We start from the raw sequence: 18,302 nt of genomic DNA, 5'->3' as shown, positions 1-18,302 counted from the left end.
TTTTGAAATATGACCAAAAAGATTTCCTTGACATTTAACAATTTTGTTGTAAGCGGAAATTTTGTCTGCAATTTGGCTAAAGGAAGCTTGTTTGAGTGTTAACAACTTTTGTTTGTATGAGGAAACTCTGTTCTGAGACTTGGCCAATGGGAGACTTATATAAGTTTTAACTTCTTTGTATGTGAAAATGTTGTCCTAAAACATGGTTAGAAAAAATGTTTGTTTTAACCACTTCTATCTTTCTGAAACTTAGCTAGAGAACACTGGTTTAAGTTTTAACAACTTTTCTGTGTGAGGGAACTCTATCCTGAGACTTGACCAACGAGAACTTGGGTTTTAGCAAATATATTGCATGTAAGGTTCTGTATTGAAATATGGCCAAAAAGATTTCCTTGATGTTTAACAATTTTGTTGTAAGCGGAAATTTTATCTGAAACTTGGCTAAAGGAAGCTTGTTTGAGTGTTAACAACTTTTGTTTCTATTAGGAAACTCTGTCCTGAGACTTGGCCAATGGGGGACTTATTTAAGTTTTAACTTCTTTGTATGTGGTAATGTTGTCCTAAAACTTGGCCAAAAAAAAACGTTTGTTTTAACCACTTCTTTTTATCTTCCTGAAACTTAGCTAGAGAATACTTGTTTAAGTTTTAACAGCTTTTCTGTATGTAACAACTTTTGTTTGTTCCATAACTTTGAAAGATATTAAAACTTTTATGTATACGATATGTTGCGCGTATAGTTCGCAAATCCGTATGCAATATAAAGCCCCTACAGAGCTCAAGCCAACTGCTAATCTTACCCTATTACAAAAATAGCCTGTATATTTAATCCAGAAAAAATGTGTGTGTGTCGTTCATACACGATACGCTTCTTTATTTTTCAGAGAGCGCCATTTGAATAGCAAACCTTTGTAGATAAATTCATAAAAAAATGCAATTATTTTCCGCGATTGTAAGGGCTCCCGCTAGCAGTAGTATTATATTCGCACAATATAGTAAATGTTTCGGGTGTTTACATGCAGTGCTGTTATTAGCTATTGCTTGAAACATTGTAATATTTCAAAAAATGTTTATCTGCAGCAATACGAGCTTGTTTCTTAGATGGGCTGTAAGGAGGCTTTCACCTCATTATGAATTATTCGATTCCTGCCTTCGTCTATTGTAAAGGCTTATGGGCCTAAAACGCTTTTAAACTCGGCACGTTTAGGGTATGCGGAAAAAAACACAAACCTCTTTGTTAGGCGAAATTATTCGTCTTTATTTAGAACCTGATAGGTAGTTGTATGACGCCATCAAATAGCACAATTCCTTAAAAAGATCCTACAGTTGTTGTGCGTGCTAGAATGAACGAATCTTGGTGGTTGAAATGTCTCGGGGAACATTAGATATTAGGATACACAATTTGTCCCACTACCGTAATATCTTGTATATTTTGATTAAGCATACGTTTGACACACGTGTCAGCGGTGTTTCGCGTGCTGGTTTAAAAGTAGGTTACCACCCACGATGATATCGCAAGCCTTATTAGAATATAGAGTAGGATCTCTGGTGGAAATTCATCTTTCTTGGTGGCATAAAAGAAGCTCATTAAATGTAATAGGATCTCTTTTATATAGAAAAGGGCGTTTTAAACATTTCGTTAATACCTGTATTCGTAATCGAACGCACAGCGGCACATCTTAACTACATCGAGCTTTCTTTTTAGTGATGAGGTCAGAATTTGTTGGCCAGATTTTCAGCTTTGAGATCCGAGACAATGGCAATGCGGCTTCGGAAAAGCCAAAAAGGAGTAGGGATCTCCCATTCTAGTAGACTACTGTTTAAAATGAACATAAAAACGCACCACAAATTCGTTGATACAAACGGCGTTTTCCATAGGTCGTTATAAAGGTAGGTGTGAGTAACATTTTTAGGACACGCAGCGGTACCTTAGCGGAGGTCGAGTTGACGTACTCTGGACCTTCCGATCGTATTATGCCTATAACATGCCCTATACACTGCCATATATAATGAGCCGGTCTTGCACAACATAGATTCAAAAAAATCTATCTTCCGAAAAATATTTTCTACCATCTAAGCACTCTCAAAGGCACGCATAGCGGAACGAAACATTATTGTAAGCTGCGGGACTTTCTATTTATATTTATGAATACGTTTGTTTTTTGGAAAATTTTGGGTCTTCGCGTTCTTCCTCCGGATCTTAGGTACCACATTCAAATGGGAATTATTCCGCGACATTCTCTTATAATTTGGTTAGGTTTTCTATCACGATGCGAATTATTTAGCTAATCTACAAAAATGGTACAATTTTGATACTCTTAATTAGCAAGAACGTTTTGGAAGAATTATTTAATGTCGAGAGCATTAAGAAGGAAAAAAGGCATATGCGGTTCGGTTAATTAAACGAATACTGTTTTACGTAGACTCTACAGTGGTAAAGGTTTTGCCTATCTCCAGGTTGTATGTTCATAATAAGAAGGTATGGGCGTGTCCTAGAAAACATCTCTTGAAACGGAAACGGGACGAGATAGGACAAAGTAACATCAATTGGTGACCTCACCGAAACCGCTTACGCAGTATTCCTTACTCACGCAACAAAAGAACATAACATCTACATTCTACTTTTCCACCGCTGATTAATAATTGATAACGATTAAGAGTATTGGCTTTCGTTGTTCTGAGAAAAAACACTACTGAGTTTACTTCTACAGAGCACAAAAGGCTTAAAATATGCGGAAACAAGGCATGGCATGAGGAATTCTTGTCACCAGGCCTATTCTAGTTCTTCTGTACAAAAAATTACACAAACTCTTATTTTTATGCAACTTATTCGTGGAATTACGACCACTATATACCAGTTTAGCATTCAAAAGTTATGGAAACCTCTAATAAGAACGAACGTCCATTTATATAGAAAGCAATTGAATACTACGTCAACTGGATCCATGCAACCGTCAGTAAGACTGTTAATACTAACGGCAGTGGCAAGCAGTTTCCATTGCTGGAAGATAAAATTCCATGTTTTAGTCGATAATTCGGTACTTCAATAAAAGAAGGATTAGAGACATACTATCGAATCAGCTGGTAATATACTAAATATCTAGCTACCACGAATCGTGTATTTCAGGGGACGGATAACTTGTATGCGAAAATAATCAATGCCTGTTTTTGTAGTCTCACGTTATTACCTTTCTCTAATACCTGTCTTTATAGCTTTAAGATGCTATAGTTTCTGTTATCTTACTAATCTTGTGTGAACATTTTATATGGATATAATGAATTCAACATTGAAACCAGTAATCTACGCCGCAAAATATGGGCCTATACGATTATTGGTGAATAGACTTAATTATTTAAAGATTGCTATCATCATAAAACCAAATGTCACCTATAAGCGCCTCTACGTTTGTTGCATTCGAGATTAATGGACGACATACTGAGCCAGGAATGTCGATTACAGGCGACGAATAGAAAGACTACTTCCTTTAACGGAAGGCAAGATAAAATTATGTAGCAAATAAAATATAGATAATAAAATCAAAAGAGAGAGAGAGAGAGAGAGAGAGAGAGAGAGAGAGAGAGAGAGGCGAAAGTTGGTGACGTCTGCTTCCGTAAGTGACGGTACCAAAAACAACATCCATGATCTTTAGTTTTCTTTAACGGTACGCCAACAACTGCGCGAATATCTGACACAACAGCACACATTGATCGGGCCGTTAAATAGGTAAATATGGATTATGTTAACCGAAACGCTTGTTTCACTTCTAGCGATTTTAATAAGAGTCACTTCTCACAATTCATTCGAAATTAGGGTTAAATACATCTATATGTAATGATAATGATATACGGGTTAGTTCCATGGACTTTCGATGCTACCAAATATTTGACGGGAGACATTCGGGAGACAATTCGTCATACAAATTCGAAAATGACCTTCAATGCAACTGAAGTACCCGACCATGGAGCGGTTTGATGTCCTTGGACGAAAATATCATAAACGAATTCCGCGATTTTAAAATTCATCTGATATTAAAGACGTATTTAAAAAGCTAATCTTTGGGCTAGCTTTAACAAATTGTAAAAATAAATCTTTCAATGAGCTTATGGTAATATTACATACTAGATTAACTGGCGACCTCCGCTCCGTCCCACCCCCGTTTTGCCATTAACCTAACTGGATTTGACATAGCAAAGTCACAGTTCGGTCACTCGAGTGAGTCATCTGGCTCCGCTTGCTTCTCTTGCAGTTACTTAGTAGCTTCACTGAAATGGTTAAATAACCATATTGGTACTTACTCTCATTTGATTGTTTTTACACCCATTTTACACCAGCTATAGTCAGATTGCAGATTCTATTGTGTTATATATACGCTATCCCGTTGAAGTTATCCGTTTCAAGCAATTTGATTTAGTTCGTCCGTTATTTTAGTGCGTAGTGCTTTGCTATATAGTTATCCTAGTGCCCTGCTTGCATCTAGACTAACATGTTACTCCTGTCACAGTCGTCCTGCTACACTAATCCTGTTATCTTGTTGCAGTAATACCGTTGTTCTATCGCAAGGCTTTAATTACTATTCCACGTGTATTGTACAATCTATGGGAATAAATGATGCTCAGTATTCCTGTAATTCGTAACTTTGTACAAATTATCATATTTTTCTCTTCTGATTGCCCTTTGCGAAATTTGTCATTGATCTACTGCCACACTGGATGCATCCTACCCCCAGAGTATAGAATTGATTTTTAGTTTTAATTTTTAATATATGTCCAAACCAGCGTTACTTCGCATGCATACAGCATATTATACTACGGCCCCATATGTGACGCCAATCTACGTTTGACGCCCTAGACAACCAGTGCTCTAGCCCAATAGCTATATAATCTCTATTCTTTATAGCAAACTTCTCATGTGTTTAGCACAATTAATAGCGTTCTGAACCTGAATACATGACAACTGCAAGAATAGGATCTATTAGGGACAAAATTGAATTTTCACAATTCAATTGTTGTCCCTAATAAATTGAACTCAGAACCTGAACAATTTTTCAACACGATCTTTTTAGAAATCCGCATTAGTTAGTGAGTGGGTCGCTCAACAGAGTCGATTTTGCTTCAGTTAGTATTATAATTAGTGTAATAGTTCCGCCAAAAAATACTCGCCAGAATCAAAGGCGAGGCACATTTTAATATGAAACTACCGGTCTACAAAAAATATCAAAGAAGTAGCGCTGTCTAAGACAACAGATATATTATAGCTTTCGTAAATTTATTTCGTTACCTAATGATATCGCAGTTACCAATTAACAAATGTACTTGCTAAAAGAGTGATTGGCGTTTTTACGCCGTCTTCCCGTAATTACTATAATGCCCTTGAGAACCCACGTTGGAAAAATATGAGATTTCTCCGTGCAGTTTTAAGCTACTATGGAATTCAACTTAATATTTTAACTTACCGGTACACGCAGTTGTCATGAATCGATGCTTCGATTATGTCCAAACAGCCTTGATGAATATTCCTCCCGGTAAACTATCTAAGTTAAGCGTTTAGCAAGGGTTAACTGCTCGTTTAAAAAATTCTGTTTGAGGAGACACTCTCAAAGTGTGAGCTATCGTCAGAACAATGTAATCGACATCTGTTTTTCGTGCTCTGTCGAGCCTCCGAACTATTATTATATACATCTGCAACTGAAAAATTCCTCAGTATTATTCTGAGACTGGCTCGGAGCCAACCTCCGGGACTTGTCTGTTATCTATATCGCGTTTACAAAGAGAAACGGCTATGTTATTGACGATTACAGGAATAAACCTATCCAAAAATTCAAGCATTGTAAAAATGTTCTAAAGAAAATCGATTTTTCTATTTTTTTTTTCCTCTAAAAATAAAAGTCGAAGTACACGTATCTATGAAAATTTTCGTAGGCATATGGCCACATAGTTCCCTAATATCTGGCAAGTGGTTTTTATAAATCTACTATTTACTTAGCTTTGCGACATACCGACCTAGCATCTAGTGTAGGACAACTTTCGATTGGATTTTTCTTTGGGGAGGTTGTAAAGCGCGGTAAAACAAACAGTACACAGTCAATGACAAAAACATAGCAAAAAAAAAAAGTGTACGGTGAAAATTAATTAATTTTTTTCACCCATCAATTTTAGGTTAGGCCGTAGTGCCAATTATCAAACTGGCTTTCAAGGTAAATTTGACAGTTCGTAAAGGCAATTCATAACGCTTAAATAAAGTTTTAAGGTAATAACATTGTTTTCCTGCTACTAGAACAGGAATAATTACAATAATAGCCGGAATTTTTGAAAACTTTTTTTGCCAAGAACGTCTTTTGGGAGTCTCTCGCATCATAGAGCATTAGCCTTTCGAAGCTCTTAACGGGAAAACAAACAGATCGACTTCGGTCGAAGCCGTATCTGTTTGACTCGTATACAAAGCATCTCGAGGAATTTCGAAGGATCACTTCATGCAACGATGCAGAACATTTTCACAGCAGTTGTGAAACACACTAGAGATTGCAAACTATTAATGTATCATCAATGCATTGAATATTATCTCTTGTAATATCTCTTGTATAAACGTATTGTGTCTATACATTTTGAACGAACTGTGTAATTGTTTTTACAGTGTAACCAAACAGCGATCGTTTATGACAAGTGCTAAGTGCACTTAAGGGTAATGTTTTTGAAATATAATTAGAAATTCTAGCCTAACTCCTGATGGGCTATAGTGTGTCAGACTTCACGGCACTTCATTCGACATTCGCTCGTCCTTAACAGATGCAGTGTGTTAAAATCGAATAAAAGCTATATCGTAGTTCTTCACATCCCATTCATAGTTATTGACTAAATTCAGTTTTAAGACCAGATGATAAAATACGCAAAATTGAATTTGGGAAAACAAACATTGGCTCTTGTATGGAATACTTGCGCATAGTTAGGCCTACATTTATCGTTAGAATATATATATATATATATATATATGTTGACTGAATACAAGTCTACGGATATATAGCCGCAGAGCGAGTGGCTATGAAGTACTCATTCCTTCTAGCCAACGACAATAGCTTCATTTTTGTGTCAATGGTGAGCAGTCTGCGGATACAATTAGCAGGCTCGCCCATTCTGTGGGTAGTTGGACGGTATTGCTGGGAGTGGCGTTCGATGATGCCTGGTCGAAGAAGTGGATGACGAAGTTTTACCGCCTGGATGAAGATCGCGGGTGGCCGGCAGAGCAGATGACATCGTACTTGTTGCTTTGCTAGACTAGCGTATGTGGGACGCGGCTACGTAGAACCGTTTCAAGAAGGAACTCTACTATTGTTTGCCTTTAAGGGACAGCGGATAGCCCAAACGGTGTTTTGCGACTGCTTTCGAATAGCATTAAACGAGCTGTGGTGGATAAGCATGGAGGTCCAATTCCAGTTCAGTGTGAGTCTGGTAAATGTCTGGCCAGTACGTTTAAAGTTCTGCCATAGCCGTCACCTTGGTTTACACCGAGTTAATTCGACTGATGCGGGTTTATATTTGAGAAGCCTGCACCACTCGCTTCTAGTAGGCCACCGAACGTAGGAGGAAACCATTTGCTGTTTTCGTTTTGAAAGAGCATATCAATGCGTAAGGCTCGGGGTTAGAAAGCAGGATTGCGGGAGGCAGGGATAAGCGAAAAGCAGGCTGACAGGCTTAGTTGTATCAGCGTTGTGAGATTTGAAAGCCGTGCCGCGGACTGTTTAAGTCGCGCGCCCGCCATGAAAAATACCACTCCCTATGCATCAACCTCGGTAGATAAACTAGGCAGCCTTTAGTGCGTGGCACCGACACGGGTCTTGTAGTGAAGATGGAAGGTCAATTTGTTGACCCCCTATCGAAAGTACTTTGTCGAACCAGCACAAGGGATCCATTGCGAGTCCTGCAAAATTCAATGGAAGATCTAACAGCTTCACTCCTGCATTAAGGCCTTTCGATTTCATTAGGGCCATCCGAACGTTAACAGGAATGCAGCTTTTTCATTAGGGAAATTCGAGCGTGAAGAGAAATGTCATGAGAAAGTTGACTCGTAGAGTATTGATTGCGGGATTTGAAGTGTGGCTTATTGTAGCTAGTTGTAGATGAAGTTGTGAGTGTAAGTACGTCTTCGGCTGTAGGCTTAATAGCCACTCTTCCTGCGCAGTAGACGTTCCTGCCAGCCAATGACAAAGCAAAGCCGGCGACGCCCTTACAAAGGTGTACCAATCTAAAGTGTCTGGAGTATGTGCTAGCGTCAATGCAGTGTAGTAGTATTAGGAGAACAATGGACGGACGATTGTGCAGCGGTGTGTAGAAAACCGCATTGTATTTACCGCGCAGCGCGCAAAATACCTGTATGCTTCTGTCGGTGATTGTTCATAACGTGCTATTGTCGTTTTCTCGTTATTTTAGTTGATTCAAGGTATAGGGTATTAAGATACAAATGTATAAGGGTTGGATATTTTAGCTCCAACAATCAGTATTATCAACTGGTGAAATTAGTAAGATTACATGCGCGAGATAGTTTTTACCGTGCTGAGCTTAATGGCGTAGGTTCGAAAGCCGGCTTTAGTAAATAAGCCATGCTTTGTAGCAATATGTAGTGGCATTACCGGGCGCAAAATTCAAAGCAGTAAACTTGTTCGGGGGTGTTCTGGAAATAGTTTTAAGTACATATCTATACTACACGGTATTTAGTGTAGGAAAAGGAGAAAGCATAACAAAGGCAGATTTCGTCTTTATTTGAAAGGGAGTGTAATTACCGTAATTTCCGGTTTTCATTGAAAAGACGCAGTATGTGCATTGTTGGATCTCTTATGATGACTACAACTTTTATTTGTGTGTTTAGCATCGAGCTGGTAGTACTTGGATAAGCTGGCAATCGGTGGGCGAAAAAGAAAGAAACGAAAAAAGAAAAAAAAAACGAAAAAGAAACGAGAAAGGCCAAAATAAAAGAGGCAGATCTCTGTTTTGGGTGAAAGTGCACCACTTTTTTAAACAAAACTGCGTCATCAGTTTAGAAACGATGATTATTAACGCTAAGTAGATACAACGAAAACTCTTGCCACTAAACTCACGTACAAATATTTACATACATTTTAAAAACAATATTTATTTGGTCTGTTCTGTAATTTATTGTCCTGAACAAACGATAAAAACCAGTGTTAATGGAAACACTACTTCGTTCTCTTACATTGTGTTACAGTAGAAAATACGGAATGGAAATTAACAGACAAACTCTTCAGTTTTTCATAACATCAACATTGCTCATATGTACAACTTATACGTATTACGTATTTCCTTAAAACTAAGGAATGATGATGAGTTCCCTAAGTATAAAGCAACCATTATAAACATGTTATTATTTATGTATATAAAAATGCATTAGTATATTACAAATAAGATAGTATCCTAACAGATTAATTACATGTGAACTCAATATCAGTAGTAGACTTAAAATACATTAGCCTTGTACTTCCGTGCTTTGTGCCTTTCGTAGATTTCTTCTGGTCCTGGGTATGTTCTATCGCATCTTCGCTCTTTTAGAGAGGTCTGTCGTTTTTCGCTTCGTAGATTGCCGATATGCATCAGTGCTAAACCAAAAACAATAAAGACTGAACCAATGAACCATAACGGGGTAAGCTGCTCCGAAAACAGTGTCTGTCCAAAGATAGCCTGAAATACAAACAATCATGGAAAGCTCTAAGAAAACTTTACGGCCTGAAAAGTTGGTTAACATCAGTGAAAACAAGCTCACAGTAGCTAACATGAGAGTTTCAGCGTTGCCTTAGATCACGCTCATTTCCTAATGGTACCATATTTTGCATACTCCTTGGTAGTTGAAAATAATTTTTACAGAGTAAAACTTTTTTGAAATTTACTTGTTGGCTATTACTGATAATGATCATACAGCATTAAAAAAAACAATAAAACGTACCGTCTCCAACATGTCGTTGAAAATATTAACCAACTGTTACTACGTTAAACAGCATGGCAGCATATTTTTTTAAGCAGTGTCGCATTAATAACAAGAATAGCGTAGTTTATTTTACGGATCCCATATAATAATAATAATAATAATAATAATGAAGAAGCCTACATGTGAAGCAAATACAATATGGGGGCAAAGTTTAGTGACCGTGATAAAGCTCACCGTGAAAAAGAAGTTTGCCGCCAAGTTCACGACGGTCACCTCTAGGGTAGCAGTACTCAAGCGAAGGGCTCGGGTAAAGACGGTCCACATCACCATGTTGGAAAGGATCATCAGCGCGAATAATGTCCCTCGCACTAGCGCTAACGCCTGCGAATGTTTCATTGTAATCACTGTTATCGTCGACTACTTCATATTATGTATATCCGTCAACGGTATTGCGTCAGTGTTGCCCGTTGTAAATACTAATAATTTAAAAATAACAATACGTATTTGGGATACAGAGGGCTCTGTGTTTTTATTGTTCCGTACAGGAATAGTAGTGTAGCCGACGAAGCAACAACAAGCGATTTAATAAACACTGATAGAATTCTAAATTGAATGAAAACAATGTAATCGTCATTAAATAATGCACCCCTACTATTAAATTACTCACGCTTTCGCATATGTAGTGTGCTTCTACTGGTTCTCGATCGTCACCTAGCCACGCTTGGACGGACCCCATACAAACTCGTTCGGAGTCATCCCGCGCCATGGCCAACTTTCCCAGAACGCTCGATAGGGCCGCGAGCAGCCCTGAAAGTACTGCGGGAAGAAGTCCTTGCGAAGCCATCTCAGCTTAGCTAAAATTTGCGATTGAAATCACAAATTTCATAGTTCTTGGCGCAGCATTTGGCGAAATTTACTACTGAAGGCAGACGATATGAATTTTTAGTTTTCAAAGCGTAGACAATTGGTTTGCAAAAGTGTTTTTTGCAAAAAAAAATCCAGCGCACAGTATCAGGCGAACGCGAATATAAACGGCGATCGAGGGCTTTACGACTAATCCTAATATAAGTAAGTAAGTAAGGATAAGCTAGTCTGATTCAAACAAAGTGATAGCCACAACACGTTTAGATTTCATCATTCATAAATAAATATACAGTAATCAATAGTACCTTTTCACTTGATATTAAGGCATTCGTAGCGAGGGAGTGGACCCTCACGCATACTGACACAACACAAAATACCGTGTAGAACACGGATAGATCTATATGCAATACATTCTAATGGACTATATGAAACATGACTTGACGGCAGTGTAGTACCAGCTACAGAGCTCGTATATAAATATAAACACTCGGCTACAAAGTACTATCTACATGGTGCTAGGAGGGCATTTATTTGTACACGACTCGTTAATAGTAGTTATTGTGCTTTGCAGTTTCGGCACACATCTGCAAAAGAAAAAAAAAGAAAGCGTTAGAACACTCGAAATAGGAACTAGGATAGCTATGCAAGACCGATGTTACTTTTTGCAACCGACTTCCCTTCGGTATACTGAAATCCCAAAATTTTTAGAAAACGTTTCTATACTCACAATAGTGCAACCCATTTCAATACTCGTAGGGGAGCACGCTTGATCACACAGAAAATACGCCACTCCACACATCGAACGCACTGTCGACCTAGCTGATGATGATAATACAAGTTTCGCTGCGGCTGGATTGTGTGAGAGACTAGCAAATCGCTGAAGTGCGTAGGATCCATGGTTTTCAGTCATCTACCTTTAACCGAAATACACAGTAATGTGACTGATTTTTAAAAGGTTTTACTTATTCTGACACGATATACATGCATGCATGCTGTTTACGATAGATAGAAAGATGAAGCTAGTAATGCAAAAACACCGCATAACAATGTAAAAGTAGAACGGCACACTTTTGACAGAGATAGCACTGGCTTGAAATTGTTTTACATTAAGGTAAATAGGGACAATGATACTTTAGAGTGAATCAAAACCTCAATAACGATATTGATATCGTAGTATATGCTTAATCAGTATAATATAGTGCCAATAGATACTCTGAAATCTTATTTCAGTTGCTAGCGTTTGCTTATGTTCAATTAGAGTTTATGTTATAGAACAATGTCGAAACTTCAATAATCAGAATATAATAAATACTGTTATTATTCCTAATCTTTTCTTATTTATCAGGCAGCTGACAGACAGGGAAGGACGACAGACCATAGAAATTAAACGGTAACCCCTTTAAAGCAAAATAATCATAGAATTTTTATTTCGAAAAGCGCGCTCCAGATTTTACGTGAATTTAAAGACACGATAATCAGAAAAAGCTGCGAGTTGAAATAAGCCCCCGGCGAGGGAGGCAGAAAATCGAGCTTCGATGTAATGGACCTATAAGGGTCACTTTTTTTTGTCATCTGTTAAGTGTAATCAGTTCACTTTGGAGTTTTGTTTTTCTGGAAGTTTATAATGCAATTTCAATACTATGCATAGAATACATAAAAGAAAAGGGAAAATATTGCAAAATACTAAACCTTTTTTTTATTACCATTCACAACGTTCACTGAACTATAGTCTACGACTGAATTAGCACGTCCCGATGCTTGAGTAATATTCATTTGCATTGGAAAAGTAGATAGCTCAACATAAGGTGTGCGTGATTCTATCATATTCGTAATTTAGAATAGCGTAAATAACAGTCTTGGGGCTGCATTTAAAAAAATGTTATAAATTGTAACAGAAAATGTAAAGCGGCCTTAGAGTGAGTAGGAAGTTGATTTATGTAAAATTTTTTTTGTTTACCGGAACGAACAATGTGTGCTACTTAAATTGTTAATGTTAGCGATAAAAAAAAATTTAAATGATGTTGCTTCCGATTTTATCGCTCTAGGGATAAAGCAATATGAATGCTAGTGGTTGTTTGAATTTTTTGCCTTTTCCATATACATTGGCAGAGGTTATGCATTACCTGTAATCGTGTGTCATCACCAATCGTACCCGATGTCGTTTACACTAACGCTGCCATAGTCTGCGCTGTCGTCCATCATTTGTTTGTATCTGTTTATCTTTCCATAGTAACCCACATTTCCATAATAGCCATACTCAAGGTTGTTGTACGCCGGATGTTGGATCGGAGGCAAATGGTGATACCCTGCAAGCGTAAAAGACCCAACCTGGGAAAACTGTTCTATGTATGATAGCTCACTTTTATGAATCTTAGTCTCTTCTCTGTCTTATTTCTACAGCATTCGCGTAGCTGAACTTGCCCGCTCTCTTTTGTAAATTAAAAACACCTGTGAACCAAATTTAATTAATGCTGCTTCAATAATTCACCATGTCTACAACAAATATCGTTTTGTTTGTTTCGATTTGTGTTTTAAATCGACGCTTGAACGTCTAAATATTTTGTACTATGCTTTTCGACTCTCATCTGACAGAATTTGCATTGAAAAACTTTATTCAGCAACGTATTCTGTACAATCGCTATCATTTCGTGGTAATATCATGATGTTCCAAAGTTTAAATAGTGATCTTTGGCAAAAGCGCTGTAGCCTGAGAAAAGTGTGGTCTTTTTAAAAACGTAGGTCCTTGCTTGTCTAGCAAAGCGCGAACATCAATATTCGAAAATACTCTAGCAAATTTTCGATGCTAATTTTTGCTCAGTCTTACCTTTCGGGACTTTGTCCTTATAACCAGGGTAATACAGGACCTGCCCGACGGGTTGTTGGCCTACTGGTGGGAGCGGCAATGATGGAACTGGAAACGGTGACATCGGCGAACGAACAATGCCGATGCCCACGATGCCCATCCCTGTTGCTGCTGCTGCTCCCAATAAAGGTCCTAAATGAGGACCAAGACGTTTCGTAATTTTATATATATTTTCTGAAATTGAAAAAATAAGATGGGAAGCATTGTGATAAGGTAAATAATAGTTGAGATATAATGTAGTACAAATATTAGCTTCGTTTGTCGACGTATCCATGCAAAACTTGCCTCATATTGATTCCCTTCCATGAATACGTTCGACACCTGCAGCTACAGTAAACATGAACGCCATGGAGAAATTATAGTCCCACCTTATGGGGGTTTCAGAAACACCGTTCCTAACAAACTTTTCGGAGGAAACATACTGCATCAATACTTATGTCATCTCAGGCATCTTCAACTTCAATGCAAACAAACTCCTGCTATAAAAGTGTCCGCTGATTGATCATGCTCGATATCGGTAATTATTTCTGCCCAATACAACATATTTAGTTTAAACATTTCGCGTCCTTTTGATATGCTTTGATACGCGTACTTTGATATTTTTTAAAAGCTAATGCTTAATACTCTAATTTGTTACCTTATTTTTATAACGTCAAACGCGAGCGTCCATAGAAAGTTGTTTTATATTTTAGTGAAGGTTATATAGGATGAGGTCGTCTCTTAAGCTTCCAATACCTATATTGCAGACTCGAGCAGAGAGCGGGATATTCCTTCCACTTAACAACGCTGGATCAAGAAACGAGGATTGTTGTCTTACGCCCGTGTGCGTTCGTCATGTCGCCCACACCCTTTGAACCTGTTTTATTCGTTGTCAAATAAGATATAATGATATCGGTGCAATCCCAAAATCGGATTTGCCAGATCCCTATACAACTTTATCCCTTTGACGCTTTCCAAATACATGAATATCCTATCAGTTTTTGAATAGGAATTTATATTAACAGTCGATATTTTGGAGTCACGATTCATAGTTCTGGTACCTCATAAATAACTACACTAAAGAATAATCTTGAATATTACGTCAACTTATTTCTTTGTTCAGTTCCCCTATATGATAAAATAAGTATTCGCATAAAAAAAGTCTCGGCAAGGTAAAAAAATACCACCGAACATTGCTCACGGCATAGTTTCCCTATAATGCCATAACCTTTTCTGAGAATTTTAAAGTTTCTGCCTGAGTATTATTGTTTGCTTTACGACATTTCGGCGTATTCTTTATTACCTGTTGCAACATTCATACGTGACTGTGGTTAAGAATAACTTTTATCGTTACCGTTAAAAGGCTGTTTTTTTTTTTTTGTTTTTTTTTTAAATGAATGGTTGTTGTGAAAAGTGAGGTTTATGATGCTTTTAACGGATGAACGGATGTGCATTTGGTAGATTTGTTGTATTCAGTATCTTCCCTAAGGACTGTGCCTTAAGCTGTTTAAATTACTACTGACACTTAACAGACGCAGATAGTAATAGAAGATGGTATATGTTACTTATAGAATATTTAAATTCAGTAATGGCTATATGGCAGTTGCTAATAATTTACCTCCGTTTAAACCTATTCATAAACACATATATCGGCCGCTGTTGGCCAGCTTGACGGGTATGAAGAGTACACCTTTTGGATCATCAGTATTTCTGCTCACGTCAATAAGATGTATCATCTCAACCCGATTCTTACCTAACAACGTTCCCATAAATATGTTCTCAGTTAGAGTAATAAGTAAATTTGCTTCAATGTATGCACTCGCTTACAACTATGAGTTAATCGTCAGTCCAGATTACGTTCTTCCGTTTTGTACTTTCCCATGTTACGTAATGTTACGTGAAATGGGCCACGTTACGTGAAATCAGTATTTCAGATTGGTTACAAATCAGAATGGTATGACGGCGTTCTGGCTTCTAGAAGCAAAACCTGCATTATCCCATGTATTTCTACCATGATTTTTTTAAATCCCATTTTTTTTGCGGAATATACCACAGTAAAAACAAATTAATAGGGTATTCTGTATCTGAATTTTTTGCTAAGCTAGAATCAACTGCAAATTTTTATATTACTATGGTAAAATTTGGGATAAGCCGATGGATTTTATGCCTCTGATTAAGGGATAAAAATAGTCACTACGGAAGAATTGCTGGAATAAATGTCACCTTTTTCCTAAGGGGAACGCGTATGCGAGGCAAGAGGGAAATGTTGAAATTGGCGATTTGTCTCGAAGTCGGTCAGTTGACAAAATATGTTTACGGAGGGACTATACGGGGCAACAATGATGATTAACGGGGTGATTAACGAAAACAACCGTTTTCCAACAGAAAAAAAGCCCACGGGTTCGTAAATATTGTGATCTAAAAGAGACTGATCTGCTCGAGAAAATACTAAATATAGAAACCTAGATTTTCGTCCGTATGGCATTATAAGACGGGGTCATTTAGGCTAGAGGTGGTCGATATTTAGCGAGACGAAACCAGTCATTGGCCAACACTAAAGGGAAAACGTTTGCTTAAAAAAAGGTGCGACACTAGCTAAACAAAACAACATTTTATAATGATTCAATACCAGGGTTTGGAAGCGGATATAGACGCACTTCATCTTATAGTAGGGGCCGGCCGTCGAAAACGGTAATTTTATCGTCATAAAAAGCTCGAACCATATATTTACTTTAGTTGCGTAGCTTAAAAATTATGATTCGCTCACCATAGATCTCGACCAAACTGAGGCAGCGGGATGCTGGATGTTAGATGGTTCAAAAGGAAGTTATATTTTGTTGAAAAAGTGAGGAAAACTAAAGCGATGAACGTTGCCATTTCAACTTGAACGAACTTTTCAAAGATAAAAGTTCCAGACGGATAATGAAAGTGCAACGTCGTCACTAAAAAGACTTCTCATGGGCGGCCTGGCAAGAGTAGTACCCGCGGTTTAGACAATGCTACCCTGACGATTTTCTGAAGACACTTTCGAAGGAAGACGGAGGGTTGGAAAACAATTCAGAGATTGGCCGAAAAGATAGGCTGTAGCCACAGCCATTACACAATAAGTTCCTTAAATGTACACAGAAACTTAAGGCAACGTAAGCCAGGGAATGAAATGAATGGCTCCAGGAAAGAAGATGAAGTCCATGGTCCGACCTTATCTTCATCAAAAAAAGATTATCGTTTGCGCTTGGTGGGTTTGCGAAAAGATCACTAAATAAACATCTTTTCCTACAAACCACAAAGTAGGTCGGCGCGTTTATTCGGCTCAGTTGCATCAAATCAACCAGGCTATTCGAGAAACAGGACAAACAAAGTCAGCTTATCCTGCTCCATGACAATGCAAGGTCACACACGGCAAACATTGTCAAAGCTGTGCTCTGGAGCTCCGAATGGGAGGTTTTCTTGTACTGCCCATATCTTCTTTGGCCAGACCTTACGCCGACGGATTCTGTCTTTTCCACTCACTTGCAATCACCTTCGCGGCCTTGCCTTTGATTCGTATCAACAACTCTTAGAACAAGGTTGGAAAACCTTTTTAGGAAACCTGTTATCTTCTGGCTAGATAGCATACACCATTTGATGGACAGACAGACAGACTTTTATCTAAGTCGTAAACGATGATAAAGGATACATGATATATTAACTTACTGCAGCAGAAATAAAAAAAACTGTGTAGTTTCTATTCAGTGAAAAAAATCGCGGGAACTTATTATCCAACCGAATATATATACCCACTGGGCTGAACTCTACTTTCAAATAAGTTGATTTTTAATTTTCTTTGTCAAAATAGCAATCGACCATATTTACTCCTAGATATCGGAAGCACAGGGACCCGTATCGTTTCCTGAAGAGTCATATAGTACGACTGAGTTTAGTAATATTTATTTGGAACAATTATCTTCAGCCGATCTCGAAAAAAGCAGCTCAGGAATTAGCAAGATCGTAGTAGAAAAATTGATTGAATGCAAAGATAATGCCGTTGTATTGCTCTATAGTTCAAGAAACCCTGAATGAAATGTATAATAATCTTTATCCAAATGGCTCTACCTTTTAAAATATGATCGGAAAAACTGGTGATTCTAATTGCTTTAAATTCATATTTCGTATAGATCTCTAAAATGTTGAAGGTTTGATAATATAAAACTCTCCTAGTTAGAGGAAAGTATGTAGCCCCATTATACACCATTACGTTGCTATCGTGAGCTAAAATAGATTGTGCCTATTAGAATGTGCAACTGAGCCCGAGACTGCGAAATATTCTATTGAAAATGCACTATTCATTTCCCCTATTGTACTTTTAATCTACACGAGAAAAATAGCTCTTATTTTGGCAATTCTGGGCTTATTTATGTCATTTCCTATTAAGAAAAACTAGATTTCAGCATACACAGAGCGTAATCAGTAAATATACGTAATATAACAACTTTGCAGCTGAATAACGGCGTGGATGCCGCACGTGAGCATACTTAGTTCTGCTGTAATTGTATAATTGTCTTAGCAAAAGACACCGGGACCAAAGTTCATCTTCCGAAATGTATTGCTTTTTTCCCAAGCTTTCTACTGGTTGCCAACTAAAATATTTATTGGTTGTTGCGTAATCTGGTATAACATCACGCAAAATTTCAG

General features: G+C 37.7%; 1 protein-coding gene across 5 annotated transcripts in view; it reads right to left on the bottom strand.

Annotated features, from left to right (window-relative positions):
• Positions 1 to 9,092: 9,092 nt before the first annotated feature.
• LOC111266777 (uncharacterized) overlaps positions 9,093 to 18,302 on the bottom strand; it is a 29,855-nt gene continuing 20,645 nt past the window's right edge. Inside the window, exons 1-7 of one of the 5 annotated variants that reach the window (XM_086971057.1) lie at positions 13,614 to 13,796; positions 12,913 to 13,095; positions 11,517 to 11,703; positions 11,095 to 11,373; positions 10,593 to 10,844; positions 10,160 to 10,306; positions 9,093 to 9,681 (exon numbers count right to left, since the gene is read on the bottom strand). In XM_086971057.1, the coding sequence (XP_086827183.1) occupies positions 9,460 to 9,681; positions 10,160 to 10,306; positions 10,593 to 10,769 (546 nt within the window). In that variant the 5' untranslated portion in view covers positions 10,770 to 10,844; positions 11,095 to 11,373; positions 11,517 to 11,703; positions 12,913 to 13,095; positions 13,614 to 13,796 and the 3' untranslated portion in view covers positions 9,093 to 9,459. Of the gene's footprint in view, positions 9,682 to 10,159; positions 10,307 to 10,592; positions 11,374 to 11,516; positions 11,704 to 12,912; positions 13,096 to 13,613; positions 13,827 to 18,302 lie in introns of those variants that run through there. The other 4 variants (XM_086971059.1, XM_086971056.1, XM_086971058.1 and 1 more) reach the window with 4 other exon arrangements.

Source organism: Varroa jacobsoni, unplaced genomic scaffold, assembly GCF_002532875.2.
Source record: "Varroa jacobsoni isolate VJ856 unplaced genomic scaffold, vjacob_1.0 scaffold_1114, whole genome shotgun sequence".
Lineage (NCBI taxonomy): Eukaryota > Metazoa > Arthropoda > Arachnida > Mesostigmata > Varroidae > Varroa > Varroa jacobsoni.
Note: the sequence above shows the minus strand (reverse complement) of the source record. Positions and strands in the feature narration are given on the sequence as shown.